General features: G+C 36.5%; 2 protein-coding genes across 2 annotated transcripts; one reads left to right on the forward strand and one right to left on the reverse strand.

Annotated features, from left to right (window-relative positions):
* Positions 1 to 6,087: 6,087 nt before the first annotated feature.
* LOC126630413 (uncharacterized) lies at positions 6,088 to 10,084 on the reverse strand. Its single transcript, XM_050300537.1, has 4 exons — positions 9,394 to 10,084; positions 8,436 to 8,921; positions 6,969 to 7,481; positions 6,088 to 6,494 (listed from the first exon to the last, which is right to left on the reverse strand). The coding sequence occupies exons 1-4, from the start codon at positions 9,928 to 9,930 to the stop codon at positions 6,411 to 6,413; spliced, it is 1,620 nt and encodes a 539-aa protein (XP_050156494.1). The 5' UTR covers positions 9,931 to 10,084; the 3' UTR covers positions 6,088 to 6,410.
* Positions 10,085 to 11,233: 1,149 nt separating this feature from the next.
* LOC126630414 (uncharacterized) lies at positions 11,234 to 13,762 on the forward strand. Its single transcript, XM_050300538.1, has 5 exons — positions 11,234 to 11,406; positions 11,492 to 11,636; positions 11,799 to 11,956; positions 12,511 to 12,595; positions 12,688 to 13,762. The coding sequence occupies exons 1-5, from the start codon at positions 11,324 to 11,326 to the stop codon at positions 13,756 to 13,758; spliced, it is 1,542 nt and encodes a 513-aa protein (XP_050156495.1). The 5' UTR covers positions 11,234 to 11,323; the 3' UTR covers positions 13,759 to 13,762.
* The last annotated feature ends 2,299 nt before the right edge of the window (positions 13,763 to 16,061 follow it).

Below are 16,061 nucleotides of genomic sequence, written 5' to 3' on the forward strand. Positions count from 1 at the left end.
TTTTTTTAATTACTTTATCCGTTGGATTTAAATTTGGACCGTTAGATATTTTTTTTTACCGTTGGATTTCATCAAATTAGATCTTAATCGTTGGATTAAATGGATTTATAAATATAAAACTAAAAAAAACATACATATATGGTGGGTCAGCTCCACTAATCCTAGGGAGAATCCTGGGCTAAATTTGGCCCAAAAATAAGTTTTGAGTTTTAACTAATATTTGCCCTAAGGGTTGGAGTAAGTTTAGAATTTAAAATTTGAGTTTTACTACAAGGGTTGGAGTAGGTCCAAGATACTCATCCTGCACTTTAAATATATAAAAATATAAGAGAAAAAATGTACAAAAAAAGGGTGAATAATGACTTTTTTTTTCAGGTGTTAATATAACATTTCTCTACACACACACACACACATATGATACATGGATACATCAAATTATTTAATATAACATTTCTCTACACACACACACACATATATGCACGAAACTATACCAAAAAAAAAAAAAAAAGGAAAGAGAGTGCTGGGATTTCCTTTATATACTGTATATAATATATAGATTACATAAATTTGTCATTTCCAAATCTAGTTACTGTGTGCTTTATGCTTTATACTAATCATACGATATACATTTTTTTGTTGTTAATAAATAATAACATTTGTAGATTTTTGCTATAAGTAATAGTTCATCTTCCTCCGTTAGTTTAATTTGTGGTACAAATTATATGATTAGCATCTTTTTTTTCTTTGGCAATTAAGGGATCAATTTTAACATTTTAGATTCAGATTACTGTTACTGTTTCCTGTTTGTAACGTTGTCATGTCGATTAAGAGCTAAACATATACCACATGGGAAACTAGTAGTCAACTTTGAGTTGAAAAGAAACAGTGATTTGCACGCGACCTGTGAAGCAATGAGAATCCTGTGGTTGTACGTAGCTTTATAAAAAAGGATGTTTAGGTCGTCTGCTCGTGACTTGTGTTTGGAAGAAAGGATACCCCTACCTCATTTACATGCATTAACATTTAACACATACACAAATATATATACTGTTATACACACACATACATATGAGTTGGCAATCATGGAATCGCCTGCCTTAGGTTTGGTCATTAATTCAAATCCTGTTGCAGAAATGTTGGGTAAACCAGTTTGCGCTTGATACTATTTCGACTTTCTTACGTTCAAGTTTGAATCTTTTTTCTCGTAACTTAGTAGAATAGTGAATCATCAAAACAAAAAATATAAAATCCTGCTAGCTAGCCCTTTCATATGCTCACTAGTCACCAGATTAGCAAATTTATATTAATATTAGAAAAACGCCACTGTCATTTTGCCAATGAATCATGGGTATATATTTGTCCTCACTGAAAGATCAGTTCCAAGTAATTAAACAATCATTTGGGAATGCTCTAGAATTTGGAATTCATGCATTACTGGCATCCAACGAAGTAAAATTATTATTATTAGGATTTTAAATTATTAAACGAATCATTCTTAATTAATTATAGAAAATACTTGCATCTTCTTATGGAGAGCATGTTCATATTCCACAATTTATGAACAACATATCCTCAACGTATAAATTATATAAATGCATGGATGATTCTTCATGAACATAATAATCGGTACTTACACCGTCGATTTGTTTTATACATTTGAATGTATAAACGATCTTAAAATAAAAATTAAATTTTTATTAGATTCGAATTTTTTTATAGAAATATTTTTCAAAATAAAAATAAAAATAAAAAATTATTATAAAATTATATGGTAAAAGATACGTTCTTTTGCAAAGAGAGGATGAAAGTACTATCAATTATAATTAGGAATTTAGTTATAAATTTAGAACTTTCAGAACCTTTTAAGAACACCATTATATATTATGTTAAAAAAAAAAGAAAAAAAAAAGGAACACCGTTATATATAAGGCCGGCATGCGCGAGCAATATTGACCTTAAATATTTGAGCTTAAACCAAATATTCTAGCCTCGTGTAACTTGTAACCCTCATTAATGCAAAGCTTATATAATGCTGAATCTATATATATCATCATCATCATCATGAAAATATGTAACCACTAAAGACTAAAGTCCTTCGCTCATCACAGGCATCCTGAGAGAAATCACAGCCGTCAAAGAAATGCTAGTTATGCCTCTTCAAAAAGTTCATCCACCATCACAGTCGTTTACTTTAAAAGAATTAAAGACGAGGAAAAGTAAGAAATAGTACTTAATCACTACCTGGATATATGATACTTTCTTCTAACGGCATCATTTTGTTATACAAATGCCATATTTGAAGTGGTTTAATCTCTTTCTCAACCTTTAAAGATTCTAGAAAAACTCAATCTATTTAGAGACATTTAGTCATTTATGTGTCAAATAAATTGACAATTATCATAGCATTTTCACAATAAATCGTCAATTTTTTTATTCATATAGATTACTAAATCGAATAAATTTTTATAAAAATGATTTTACATTGTTGAGAATGAATCCCACATCTTGAGAGATCTTGCCTAAGCTTATAAAAGGTTAGACTACTCATATTGTCAATTAGTTTTATGGTGGAATCCTAACTTTCTTCATGGTATCAGAGCAGGTTGTCCCACGTGTGAAGCCAAATAGCCACACACGCTCCAGGTGTTAGGCTTGAAAATTCATCACACGTGAGAGAGCGTCTTGAGAATGAATCACACATTGATGAGAGGATGGACCTTGCATAGGATTATAAGTAAGTTGGGCTACAACTCATATTGCCAATTGGTTTTATATTGGAACCTCAACTTTCTTCATGGTATCAAGCTCGTGTGGCTGTTTGGTTACCATGAAGAAGTTGGGGTTTCACCATAAAACAAATTGGCAATATGAGTAGTGGCTTATAATCACATGCAAGTCCCTCTTTTCATCAAAATATGTGAAATTCATTAATTCTCAACGTACATATACCAATAAAAAGAATAACAGTTCTTAATATGACATTTATGAGATAAAATGATATATAACGTTAAGGAAAATGATGAATTTCCTTCATACTAAGAACGAAGGAAGTATTATCCTTATACATATTGAAAGACAGATGAAGTAATATCACACCATCGTCACAAACTATACATACACAAATATAAAGTTTTGAACAAGAAGATTTATATTAAAAATATTATTATGATGATTTCGAAAGCAAAATTATATATCTTTTTTTTTTTTCTGCACCTGACATTTACCAGTTACCATTGAGGTTGAGGGTTCTGGTTTCGCCTGTGAAAACTATTAAAATACAGAGGAGGAGAGATTTGTCTGCAAGATTCGACAGCACCCAACACCAACTCTATATGATGAATTATAAGTCAACTCCCATCGGTTTTCTTCTTTTTTTTTTCTTTTTCAATTTAGTTATTGCAATTGTTGATTTATTTTTCTTGCATGAAAACTCGTGATCCTGTTTATGCGGATCGATTTGCTTGAAGATGAGGATGTCTGTCTTTTTCCGGTATACCTAATTTATTAATAAGCAATCATCTATGAATCATCATGCATGTATTATTTATATTGCCATTGCGAATGCCATGCCATGCAATGCATATAATACACACACACACACATATATGTGTGTGTGTCATAATAAACAACATATGAGAGTAACTATCACCATTGTCATTATATTTACTGCGGTGACAATGATTCTACGTTCAATCGATGGCTTTCAAATTTCAAAAACAAAATTGGAAGAAAAAAATATACAACAGAGACTCTCGCAATTTATTTATTTATTTTTGAAAAACAATAAGATAATTTGTCTTAAGTTTAATTAAATTATGGAGAGAGATAAAATTTTACGCATAAATGAGTATAATGTTCTCACTAACTTGTTTAAACTAAAGAGTGGTACAAAAATTAACCTAATTGCTGACACTCTTTTTTGTTGATGAGTTCCACGTACAATGGTTGAATCCACCTCTATTAAAGACCATTTTCTTTGAGAAATGCTAATGAGACTCTCAAAGTTGGATTCTCCATGGACTCTCTATTACCTCACAGTTTAACGTTAATTCACGTGTTAACATTATAAAACATTGTGCTAAAAACATGATATAGAAGAGAGTTCATAGAGAGCCCCACTTTTTAAGAAAGTCTCATTAATTAGCATTTCTCTTTGTCTTTTATATAGGTAATAGTTAGTTAATTATCAAGTGTTTATCATTAACATTGTGCATGTTAGGAGGACTAAACTAATTATATTTTAAGCACCTTATTTAGTATTTCTATTGGTCGTATAAAACCTTAATTATTATTACTTCGAATTATATATGCCACACTACCATCCCCCATATATATATGCATATGTGTGTGTGTGTCAATACTCACCAAGGTCAGAGGGCTATGTATACCACATATTCTTTAACCAATTAATTATGAGCATGTTGAGTATATTTTGTAAATAAAACGCATGCATGCATCAAAAGGAATAACTTCAAACCTAATGATATTTTAATTAATCTCAAAGGTATAATATTTAATCTCCCTTTCATTTCTTCCAATTTGTGAGGCTCACAAAGGCAATATGTTACCCATCGTCAGCAGCAAAGCTAACATGGAGTCATTGGCTGCTCATGACTTCAATAGTTTCATAATTCCAATGTATATTTATATAATATCAGTATATGACACATAACTACGACAAATTGAAAAAACAAGTCAAAACACTAAATTACGATTAGCTACTTCTTTTGTGAAACACTATGTATCGTTATTTGTAGCTTTTCTTCTTTCTTCTACTATTTCCTGTGTGGGACCCTATTGCCCGCAACAAGTGTTCCATAAAATGCCTCAGTCGACAGAAATCGACACAATGCAGCTTACTCGCCAAGTACCCACTAGGAGCTTGACGATACAATCCAATGAAATTATTTTTGCCGAAATTACGACCCCATTGTTATAAAATTCTAACTTCGCCACTGGGTAATACATTATGTATCCTTTGATAGAAATGTGGAGTAACATTCCAAAGAGTTTATAACTCAATTTATTTTTATCATAAGCAAGATTACCGTTTTGAGCCACATTAAGAGGAGAAAAAATAAATATTCGTATCCACCAGGACAAATACACCGCTCAAATTTTCCTACTGAGCACCCAACATATAGTAGCATATATACATGTCCATTTTTCCAAATGAGACTACCACGCTACGACGGAGCAGTCGCATTCAATCCGGAATAAAACTATTAAAAAAGAAAAATATCAGATTCCACGAAGGAAGAATTTTACTGGGGGCATTTATATTCATAAGTGCCTTCTAGAGAAGCAATCCCACCTCGGACTTTTTCTGTTTTGTGTTCTCATTGGCTGTTTTCTTTGTCATTAGGTGTGAGACCAAATGTTGAGGAGGGCAAATTCCTGATCCTACCCGATTCTCTTTAGAGTAAATTGTAGCTATGGTTTCTCAATTTTAACTCAATTGAAGTAATGGTCCTTCAACTAAAAATTCATTACCATTGGTCCCTCAACTCATCAAAACGTGCAGCTATGGTCCCTCAACTAAAAATTCATTATCATTGGTCCCTCAACTTTAATTCATCTGGAGAAATTGTCCCTTAACTTTAACTCAATTGTAGCAATGGTCCTTCCAACATAACTCGTTTTGACAAATTTTTTGACATGGTTGACAAAAATGATCATAATTACACACTTTGATAAGTTGAGAGACTCTAATTATATTCTCCATCTAAATGACCTGGAAACCCTAAGCAAACCAAAAAGCCAAAAACACAACTGCAAGATCATCCGGACGGAGGAATTTCCGAAAGGGTGTAGACAAAATTGCCACATGCACATATAAAATGACATCAACGAAAAGAGAAAGTTGCAAGGGGATTGTAGAGCATTTCTGAGTTTGATTCCCCTATAAAAGAAAAACAAAAGGAGAGAGTTGCTCAATCTCCAGCCAAAGGGTTTCGCAGCAATGAAACATAATTTTGGTCCTAAATTGTTTCCGTAGATCGTGACAAGCAACAGAAGACCTAAATGGTCAATAGCAGATTTATATTCAACTTACTTGGGCAAGAAGATATGATTAACATACGGAGGGAAATAAACGAGTATGAAAATATTCATTGGAAATAATAGACAATTTCAGGATTTTCTCAACAGTTTTAATCGCCGTGTTTATATGTTCCAGCACCGGAAATCTCATGTTATTTTTCTTCTTATGTGCATCATCAAGCACCATTCTTCCTCAAATCTTAGTCTAAAGTTGAAAGTACAAAACGGAAAACTTGTAATTCTGTCTGAACTAAGATTCTAAGAAAATAGGCAGGGCTGTCAATCCAAAAGGAAAAAAGAACTCAGATACCTGACCTCAAGTTTAGCCGGACATCAAATAGCACAAGGAAAAAAAAAATTCCCAGATTCTATGACGGAGCTGAGATGCTGAAGCGAAAGCCAGTCTTCCCACGGTCATGCTCAAATTGCTTCAGTATATAGTAGTAGTTGCACTGACAACAAAAAACGAGCTTGTTAAACCCTGAGACAATAGGGATCTTGCTAACCAGGCATCCAAATAAAAAGTAGGAACCAAACAAATACATGAACTCGGGCAAAACAACACACAAACACAAATGAAAACAGGCATGCATCACATGTATCCCCTTCAGAGGAGTTTAACTGATGAGACTCGAACAAGAACAGATTGTTTACAAGATCCATTTAATCATAACCATTTTCCAAAGATTTCAGAAGCATTCCTGAATCGTAATCACCATGTAATAAAATTAGATTGTTTTCCCAGACACCCAGTATAAAAGCAGATAAGACCATGAAAGAAAAACCCCTTTTGAAGAAAGAGGATCCTTATGCCCATTACTTCATCCAATCTATCTCATACAATACAAATCATGGATGCAAGAAGTATATGTACCATGAATTTCCTATCTCAAAATTTTACATCAAAATCAGATTAAATAGCTAACCTCTAGGCGGAAGAACTTGGTAGGGACAACAATCCCTGCTCCCACAGAACTTCGAAATGACTGAAGGAACTGCGGGGCAGAAAAGTTTCGGAATTCGTTCTCCGTCAATTTCGCCAGATTCCCTGCACCTGCGAAAATATGACCATGCACTCCATGTTGTTTTAACCAGCGAAGTGGAAGATCAAATGAAATGTCTGCAAATGCAGAAACAGCAAGATCTCCTCCAACAGAATCTCTTCCAGGGGATTCTGAATTCTCCTCATTAGAATTATCTCCGACATGCCTTCTTGGTTCAGTTGGGCCTAGTCCCCTTGTCTTGAATCCCCACACTGTTGTAGGGCCCCCAACGGTGCAAACTGGAGAGAAATCACCACCCAGGAAGAACCGCTCTGGAAGGGATGAGGGCTTGTTCAAGAATCCACTCCCCCATGGAAAAATAACTCCTGCAGAGATCCCAAAATTAAGTGCAGCATGATAAAATCCTAATGGAACCGCATAACGAAGATCGAACTCCTGTAGCATACAGTAAGAGAAGAAAGTTAATAAGCATAATAACTAATAGGTCTAGAGAATAAGTAGAAAGGGGGTAAAAATCAATCTTTAAATTGGTTCTTTACATTATCCACATTTAGCCTTAAATATAAATGATCTGACTTAAAGCAAAAGGCCACATATCCATTGGCATTAAGAAGCTGCTACTTTTCACTACCTTGAATCAAGCTGCAAGATAACAATGCACACAAATTTACTACAGGACAAAGAAAGCTTCATAATACAGATTGTCAGAGTTTGAAATCTCTAATTAGCAAACGATAATATTGGGTTTCTTAATTTCAAAATATAAAGATAAAACACGGTAGAGAATAGAATGGTCTCATTGTTTTTCATTTCATGTTCTGCTTCTATTATGAGTAGCAAAGAGTATCAGTAATATACAAGAAAATGAACAGATTGTATCTGAATAATGTATTAAGTCCGCAACATGGGCTCTTCCAAGATGGCCTACTAGAAAAAAAGGACTGCAGTCATGGTCATCGTTCAAGAATATGAAATAGAAGAACAAACCCATATAAGAAATATTAGAAATAACTCATTATGCAATGACAATTCTGGGAAACATTCTATCATTAATAATCTAAACATGAAAGTATGATTAATAACATTTACAGATCTCTTAAGCAGGTGTTAACCAAAAGATTTAACATGAACGACACATATACGTTAAATTATTTTTTTCCCTTTTCCCTCCTAAGTTTGGCTTAAAAAGAAACTAAAATTTACATAGTCACATATGAGACAAGAACAACAGTATACAGATACTATAATTCCATCTTTGAACATTTGACCAAAATAACTCCATGACCCAAATATAAGTGAAATAGCAGCGCATATGCCAATTCAAATACAGACAGATAGTGGCTTTAGTAATCTACAGAATCAAAACAAAGAAGAGAATTTGTACTAAACCTGACGCAAAAACCTCGTGCTTCGATGATCAGGTGCAATGCCACCAATATGACTCGTCGAAACAAATGAGTAACCTCGAGTTGGCCTCAAAGGTGAATTTCTCCTATCAATCTTAAATGTGTATTTGATTGAAGAAAGTAATTCATGGCCGAGCTGCCTTCTTATTGACCTCGAGGCCAATTGTGATGGGTCTGCTAGGGTTCGCCAACCCAGATTGTATGCCAAATCATGGTGTTTTGATGAAATCAGTCCAAGAGAGAGCCCCATCATGCGCTCTTTATAAGAAGAGAATTCCAGCCAATCTTGGGAAAGCAGGAATGCTCGTGCCGTCATTGGAGTAACAAACCCTTTGAACCTAGGCAAAAACAGACCAGCACTTAACTCCGACGTTTGGTTGGGCCCATATGCCAAAGAACTATCCCACAAATCCCCATATCCGAGCAGATTTTTGAACTTAAGTGTTCCTTCAGCAGTCCATGACCTAGCCTACAAAAACATTACACAACTCTGTAAGTCATATATCGGGTACCATGCTTATGCATCTGTTCACATTTACGAAACATGAGAACACAGCATATTATGGCTTTAAGCTCCCACATTTGCATTCATCACTTAACCCCACCTCCTAGTATTATAATATCATATGATCCTTCGAACGGAAAAACTAGGAGCAGCAGATATGGACAGGTTTTACCAGTATATTGGTTTCGATGTGGGATTTAAAATTTACAACGCATGCCATCTATTTCACGCCCATCTGTGCAAGTAATTGTACAGCATACGCAGACGAATTTAATTTCAACTCTCTAGTTAATATCATCCAGACTTCCATTTCCTCCAATTTCTCAGCACCAAACAGTTTGTAGTAGTTCTACGTACTAAACCCTAATCTCACCAATTCAGCAAACCAAACCAATATATACAAATATATGAAGAATATAGCAACAAAAAAACGTACCGCCGGCTTCGTGTAAGCACCGATTTCGCCAGAAATCGGGCTCTTAGTTTCGACGACCTCCACAATAACATTGGTAGTTCCAGGCAGCTCCGGCGGGCCAGAATCGAGGGTGATCCGAACCGCATCGAATATTTCAAGCTGCTGAAGCTTCGCATTTGCAATTGCGGCGGCCTCGAGCAGCTCTTGCATGGTGGTGGCCTTCTTAATCCCCGCCAGCTCGGCCTCGATCAAATGCTCCTTCGTCTTCGTGTTGCCCTTGATCAGAACGTCGTGGACCCTCAGATCGACTCGCTCGGTCGACATCCGCTGGACCAGGTTCTCTAGCTTGGACTTCTCCGCGCGCAACCGCGCCTCCTGAGAGAGAGGCTTTCGTGGCAGAGGTGGCTCCTCGTCGTCGTCTTCGTCTTCCTCTTCGTCGATTTCGTCATCCATTTCGTCGGGTTCGGGGTCGCCGTCGACTGTGCCGTCGACATTGAAGGGAGGTTCCTCGTCGCGGTCGTCCTTAGGGTTTTGAGTTTCGGAGTCGGATTTTGCCATAGGGAGAGAGATTAGGGAGGACGGAGGGCGGCGGTTTGGAAAAAGGGGCAAAACGAGCGGCGGCGCTGATGAATTTTGAAGGCCACTCAGCAGTGACTTGCAACAGTGGGTGTGATTGTGTGAGGCCTGCTCTCTTTCTGTTGGGCTTTCGCGGGTCGGAAATTTTTTTAACGTTTTATTCTTCTAATTATTTTTTTTTAGATAACTTTAACGAAAAGTTTCAGTATTGTTCATTTTAACGAAAAATCATATTTTTACATTAAAAAGTTAATCATGATACTATTCATTTTATCCTTTATTTTGTCATTATTGTTCAAACTCAAAAATTTCAAGCTCTTTTCATTAATTTTAGAAACTAAAGTTACATCTTAATCAAAAGATACATTACATTACATGATTGAACATTATAAAACGCAATATAAAATATTTTATAAAAACCATCTCAAAAAGAAAATACATAAACTCTCAAAGAGAAAATGGCAAGCTGAAAAAAAAAAAAAAAAAAAAAAAAAAAAAAAAAAAAAACTGGTAATGTGGGCTTAATAAAAAACCTCCCAAGAAAACTACCTAGAACAAAACTTCGAAATAGAAAAACAAAGCTTAACACACACTTGACCAGCAAATACGAATCAATGTAATAGCGTAAACCACCTCACCACCTATGCAATCGTATATTATATGAGTCGAGCTTCATTACCTTATTATTTGTTTCGGTCGTAAGCGATACTCTTTCTAGTTATTAAAACTATGTCATATGTCAATCGAATATTAACTTTAGCTGTCAACTCATATTACAAGACGTAAATTAATAATTTCAAGTAGCAAGTAATTGTTATGTTCCAAAGTGTCTCTCACAAAGTCCAACTCTATTTAAATTGGACCTCAGCCTCAAGTAGGCCTGGGCAAAAAATACCGAAAACCGAACCGAACCCGATCGGTTCGGTTTTTTTCCAGTTTATTTGGTATCGGTACAAAATTGGTTCAGTTTGGTGCTTAGTCAGTTCAGTTTCGGTTTCGGTTTCGATTCTATGTTTAGTATCGAATCAATTTTGGGTCAAAAACTGATTTGGGGCTTTTTTTTTTTTTTTAACAAAATTGAAAAACAGGCCTTGTTCCTTAAAGGCCCAGAATCGAACCAAACCCAACCTATAAGTTTCGGTATTAAGTTGGTACAACTATTCATACCGTACCGAAATTTTGCTACGGGTTCGGTTTTGGTACCATCCCAGTACCGAACCGTGCCAGGGCTAGCCTCAAGCCCACCAAAACCAACTAAGGACTGGGCTTTCCACTGGTCCATTTGCTGGGTCCCTGCAAGCAAGGGCTCCTTTTTTCAAAAATTCAAACAAAACCTCCCTCCTCCTCCTCCTCCATCTCCACCACCACTATCACCATGTCCAACAATGATCTTTTCACCTCCCTAATCTCCGACGTCAAAACCTACTCCGGCAAAGACCCTCTTCTACCATGGCTAAGGTACCTTCTCGCCACCTCCATCTCTTCTTCGCTATCAGTTACCATTCTACTGTTTAACCCATTCGATTTCACATTGTGGTTGCAGAGGGATTCGAAAAATGAACGACTCACTCCCGCCTCACACTCTGAAGGAGAAGCTCCCTCGCTTCTTGCAGAAGTGTGCGCAGACGTTCGAGTCCGATAGACGATACCGAAATGATTTGCGCTACATTCGAGTTTGGTTAAAGTTGGTAACTTTCCAACCCCTTTCTTTGTGATCGAGAGTTTCTTCTGGGTATTTTGGATTTTTACTGATTCTTAGATACTGTTTGGTTACTGGGAAAATTGAAGGAGAGAAGTGTAAGGGGTTCGATTTGGGTTTTTCCAATTTTTGATGTTTGTTTTGTGGGTAGATGGATTTTGTCGAGGATCCGAGAGCTCTGTTGAGAACAATGGAGGCGAATCAAATCGGGACAAAGCACTCTTTGTTCTACCAGGCATATGCTCTGTACTATGAAAAGAACAAGAAATTTGAGGAAGCCGAGAAGATGTACCACTTGGGAGTGCAAAAGTAAGTGTTTAAACTTCAGCATTTGTTTTCATTGAATGTCTAGTGGTGCTATCAACGTATAGGGGAATTAAACCTTGTACCGAATTCGTTAGTGTTTGCTAGCTTGGATATGTTGTTTTGCTAATATGTAGGTTAGATGCCAACCTATTCATATGTATTGTACAAGTCTGGATTCGGGCTATAAGTGGCAGTAATTTGAATGCTCCAACCTCTAGTGGAGTGAGGGGACTTGTAACTTAAGCAGTTAAGAGCATTTAACCTTGCATTAGAGGTCTTGCCTTCAAATTGCCCTCTTCCAAAATTGTTTGTATCAAAGTTTAGTGTATCGAGCTAAAGTACGTTATCAAGGAAACTGGACACATTTTCTTTTCCAAGTTTGTTGAACATGGATATAGTGCCTTTTCGTAAATCAGTTGCCTTCTTTGATGTAATGGTTTGAATTGGACTGGACTACAAACTCTTAAAATTGCAATAGCTACTATAAGGGTTTCTGTGTATGTACATTTCTGAAAATTGAATTGCTGCTACATTACATCTTATTAACTTCCGAACAGCCTTGCAGAGCCCATTGGAGCGTTAGAGAAGTCGTACGAGCAGTTCCTTCAACGGATGGAGAGACACAGGAGACACAGAAACCAGGTAGTTTATTAATCTTCTTGTTGGTGTATAGGGATTGTAGTTTGTGTTGTTAGCACTCCTTTTAACTTTAGAAAACTGTTATGCATTGCCAGGAAAAGAGGACCTTGAAAAGGCCTCTGTCAGATAAGACTATCCCTCCAAATGGAGAAAGGAACAAAGAAAATGCCTGCAGGATCGGCCCCAGGCCTATAGAATCCCAACATGTTCCGTCTAGAAGTGAGCATCAAGTGACTTCTGGAAGAGGGTCAGAGGAACTGAAAATGTTTGGCGGCGATGATACAGTTGTGGTGAAGTTTGTAGACACTGCCATTGTTGGGAAGTCTGAAGCGGAAGATGCGTGTCACCATGGATTGGTGGATCCTACTATAAACATGAAAGAGGCCATGAGCGCCATCAATGACATGTTTCGAGAGCCTATAGAGGAGGCTCCCATTAGCAGAAGATCTCGACAATCCCAACCGAAGAACAATACTGTGGACAGTGGATTCCAAGTATTTGTTGATGACAACTTAGATAATGGAGGGAAATCCGAAAATATTAAGGGAGAATTGAGTAGAACTGCTACCCACCAGTCTCACCAAGAACCTTTAAACATTTTCATTGATGATGATGATAATGACGACAAAGATAGCCCTGATCAGAGTGACATCGGAAATCCGACAGATGATTCTACCTCACCTGCTTCACATGGAAATGTATTCGTGTTTCCAAATCCAAAAGATTTTCCGGGTGAAAGTTCCGGTGATTTGGCTGTTGAAGGCTCATCTCGACCGAGGTTCAGGGAGGATACAATGGTTTGTAGGTTTGTTGGGGCCACCATTTCGGATGAGCCAGAGGAGGTCGAAAATGCTTGCCACCATGGTTTGGTAGACCCTACAATCAACTTAAAGGAAGCCATGGATGATATCAATAACATGTTTGGGAAGCCAATGGAATTTGTAAGAAAGAGGAGAGTGAAAAAGCAGGAAAGAGGACTTGATAGGAAAGAAGATTTTGGTGGGTTTTCTATACTTCCTGATGATAACTTGAACCAGAAGCAAGAGCAGAAAATGCCTGATTTACCGCAGAGATCAAGAGATTCAGATTTGTTCGAGGCCACTGTAACAACAAAGGAGGCCATGGATGAGATCAATAAGATGTTTGGAATGCCCCTGGACTTCTAGGAAGAATTCCTGTTGGAAGTATGCCCACAAAGCCACTCATTTGATGTAATAGCTTTTTGGAATACTTATTGTATTAAACTTTTATATGTTTAATGAAGGGCAAATCTTATTGTTAATCACTATTTATTGTATCATGTGTTTAAGCAATAAGGGAATCCAAGGAATGTATTTGTTCTAAGAGATAAGTGATCTAATGAGTTAGATTATCGAGACCTTTCTCTTATGTTCATTCCTAAAACGTTCCTAGCCATATGATTGCTAATTGGGCATTGACAATCTGCTAAGGCTAGTATGTGTTATGTTGACTCAATCGTGAGTATAACTAGTCTCAAGTCATTTGGTGTTGGACACTAAGACAAACACATAGGTGCTCGAAAGAGTACTCGAGTTCACTGAACGACGATCAAAAGAGAGTTCGAACATACATGTCATGTATGAACTCTAAGGTTGCAATATGCAAAGTAGTCCTTTGACCTGAGGCATCATCGATGTCTAATGATTAGGTCCTTGATCTTTGATCCTGTCAACGGCATTCCTTTGGAGTGTCCACGGCATTGTTGGGGTCAAGCTATCTAGTCATGTAGGCATATGAATGCACAACAAGGGATCTCTAACCTTCCATGGTGGAGAGAGAATACTCTAAGATATGATTCTAAAGTCTTTGGCCAAAGCAAATGAATATGACTTAAGAAGTTTGTTCCAAATCATATTCAAGGGAATCATATAGGAAAGTATCACATTGGATAGTAGACATGAAACAAACTATCACTTAAACAATGTGATTAAGAGTATTGTATTAGAGAATGATCGTATTGCATTGTAGTTGTAACTGGATAGGTTCTCCAACCAATTCTACTTAGCTTGGGTAATCATGATATGCTGCTAGGCGTCACTCATGGTTTGTGGAAGCCCTAATGGTTAGCAAACACTAATCAACAAAAAGGGAGAATTGAAATGTGGTTTCAATTCACAATCGATCGTTAAGAGTAACATCGCCCACTGCCTCGCTAAATAGAACCTAATGGATCGTACACCGAGTAAGGATGTATGTGAAGAAATTAAATGAGATGGATAAGCAATTAAATGGTTTAATTGAAGAATGGTCAAGATTAATTAATTAGTTAATTAATTATACGAAAGGTTCGTATTGGGCTTATATGTTGGTTTTGGGTTTCGGGGCCCAAAAGCGTTTTGGTCCACAAGGCCCATTATGTTTAAGTTGTATGACAACTAAAACAAAATGGGCAAATTAGCCCAATAACAAAGGATGGCCGGCCATTAGGGTGGATGGGCAAAGTTTGCTTAATTACAAGTTTGCCACTCACCAAAGAAAAGGTTATAAATACAACTTTATAGCTATTTTCTAATTAGGGTTCTTCTTGTTGAAATTGGGTGAAACATTTTCTCCATTTTCTTCTAAGGAGGCCGGCCACTAAGGGGAGGGACATCTAGCAATCTCTTCTTTCCTTAGTCATCCATATCATCTTCACAAGATACATCCTTGGTGAAGAGACTTAGAGACATCAAGCTTTTGGTGTTTTGGAGAACAAATCATTTTTCCTCAAATCATCAAAGGAGCACTAAAGGGAGGAAAACACAAGGAGGATTCAAGGAGCTTGAAGGTGACTTGAAGGCCCTCCACTTGGGTGAATCCCTTGTGTAATCAAGGATGAGCTTCAAGGGTAAAGAATCACTAAATCTTTACTTCTCTTTAATGTTGTTAAAGAGTTTATTTTGGTTCACCATATACTAGGCTTTGAAAGTCATGGGTTTTATGAATTGTTTTTGGATGCATGCCTACTTTAAAGTGTTAATAGCTTGCATGTGTATTCAAATGTTCATACTTGTTCTTAGCTAGGACAAAATTTTTCCTTCAAGTGGTATCAGAGCCTAGGCCTAGTGTATGGTGAATCCTTTTGGGTTTTGTGATGTTCATATTTTGTGATTTAAATGTTGTAAATGTTACAAGCTTTGTTCTTGCTTTTGAATATATAAATTTTGCTAGAAAATTTAGCATCTCAAATGTTGTAGATGTATTTCATTTAAGCATGAATATTGGAACTAAAATTTGGTGCCATGAGTTTTGGGAAATTCGGCCAAATCCTTAGGGTGACTTTTTGGGTTCATGTTTGTCTTGTTAAAATGGTTTTAAGGTGACTTTTGGAACCCCTAAGTACCCTAGGATATTAGCCCTCTTTTGAGTGGTGAAAAATTGAGTTTTGGTGAATGAAAACATCCATGGAGCTATTATGAGTTTTTCATGTTTGTTCTTCATGTTCTTGAAGTTCTTGCCAAGAACAAAA

This window comes from Malus sylvestris, chromosome 7, assembly GCF_916048215.2.
Source record: "Malus sylvestris chromosome 7, drMalSylv7.2, whole genome shotgun sequence".
In the NCBI taxonomy this organism is placed as follows: Eukaryota; Viridiplantae; Streptophyta; class Magnoliopsida; order Rosales; family Rosaceae; genus Malus; species Malus sylvestris.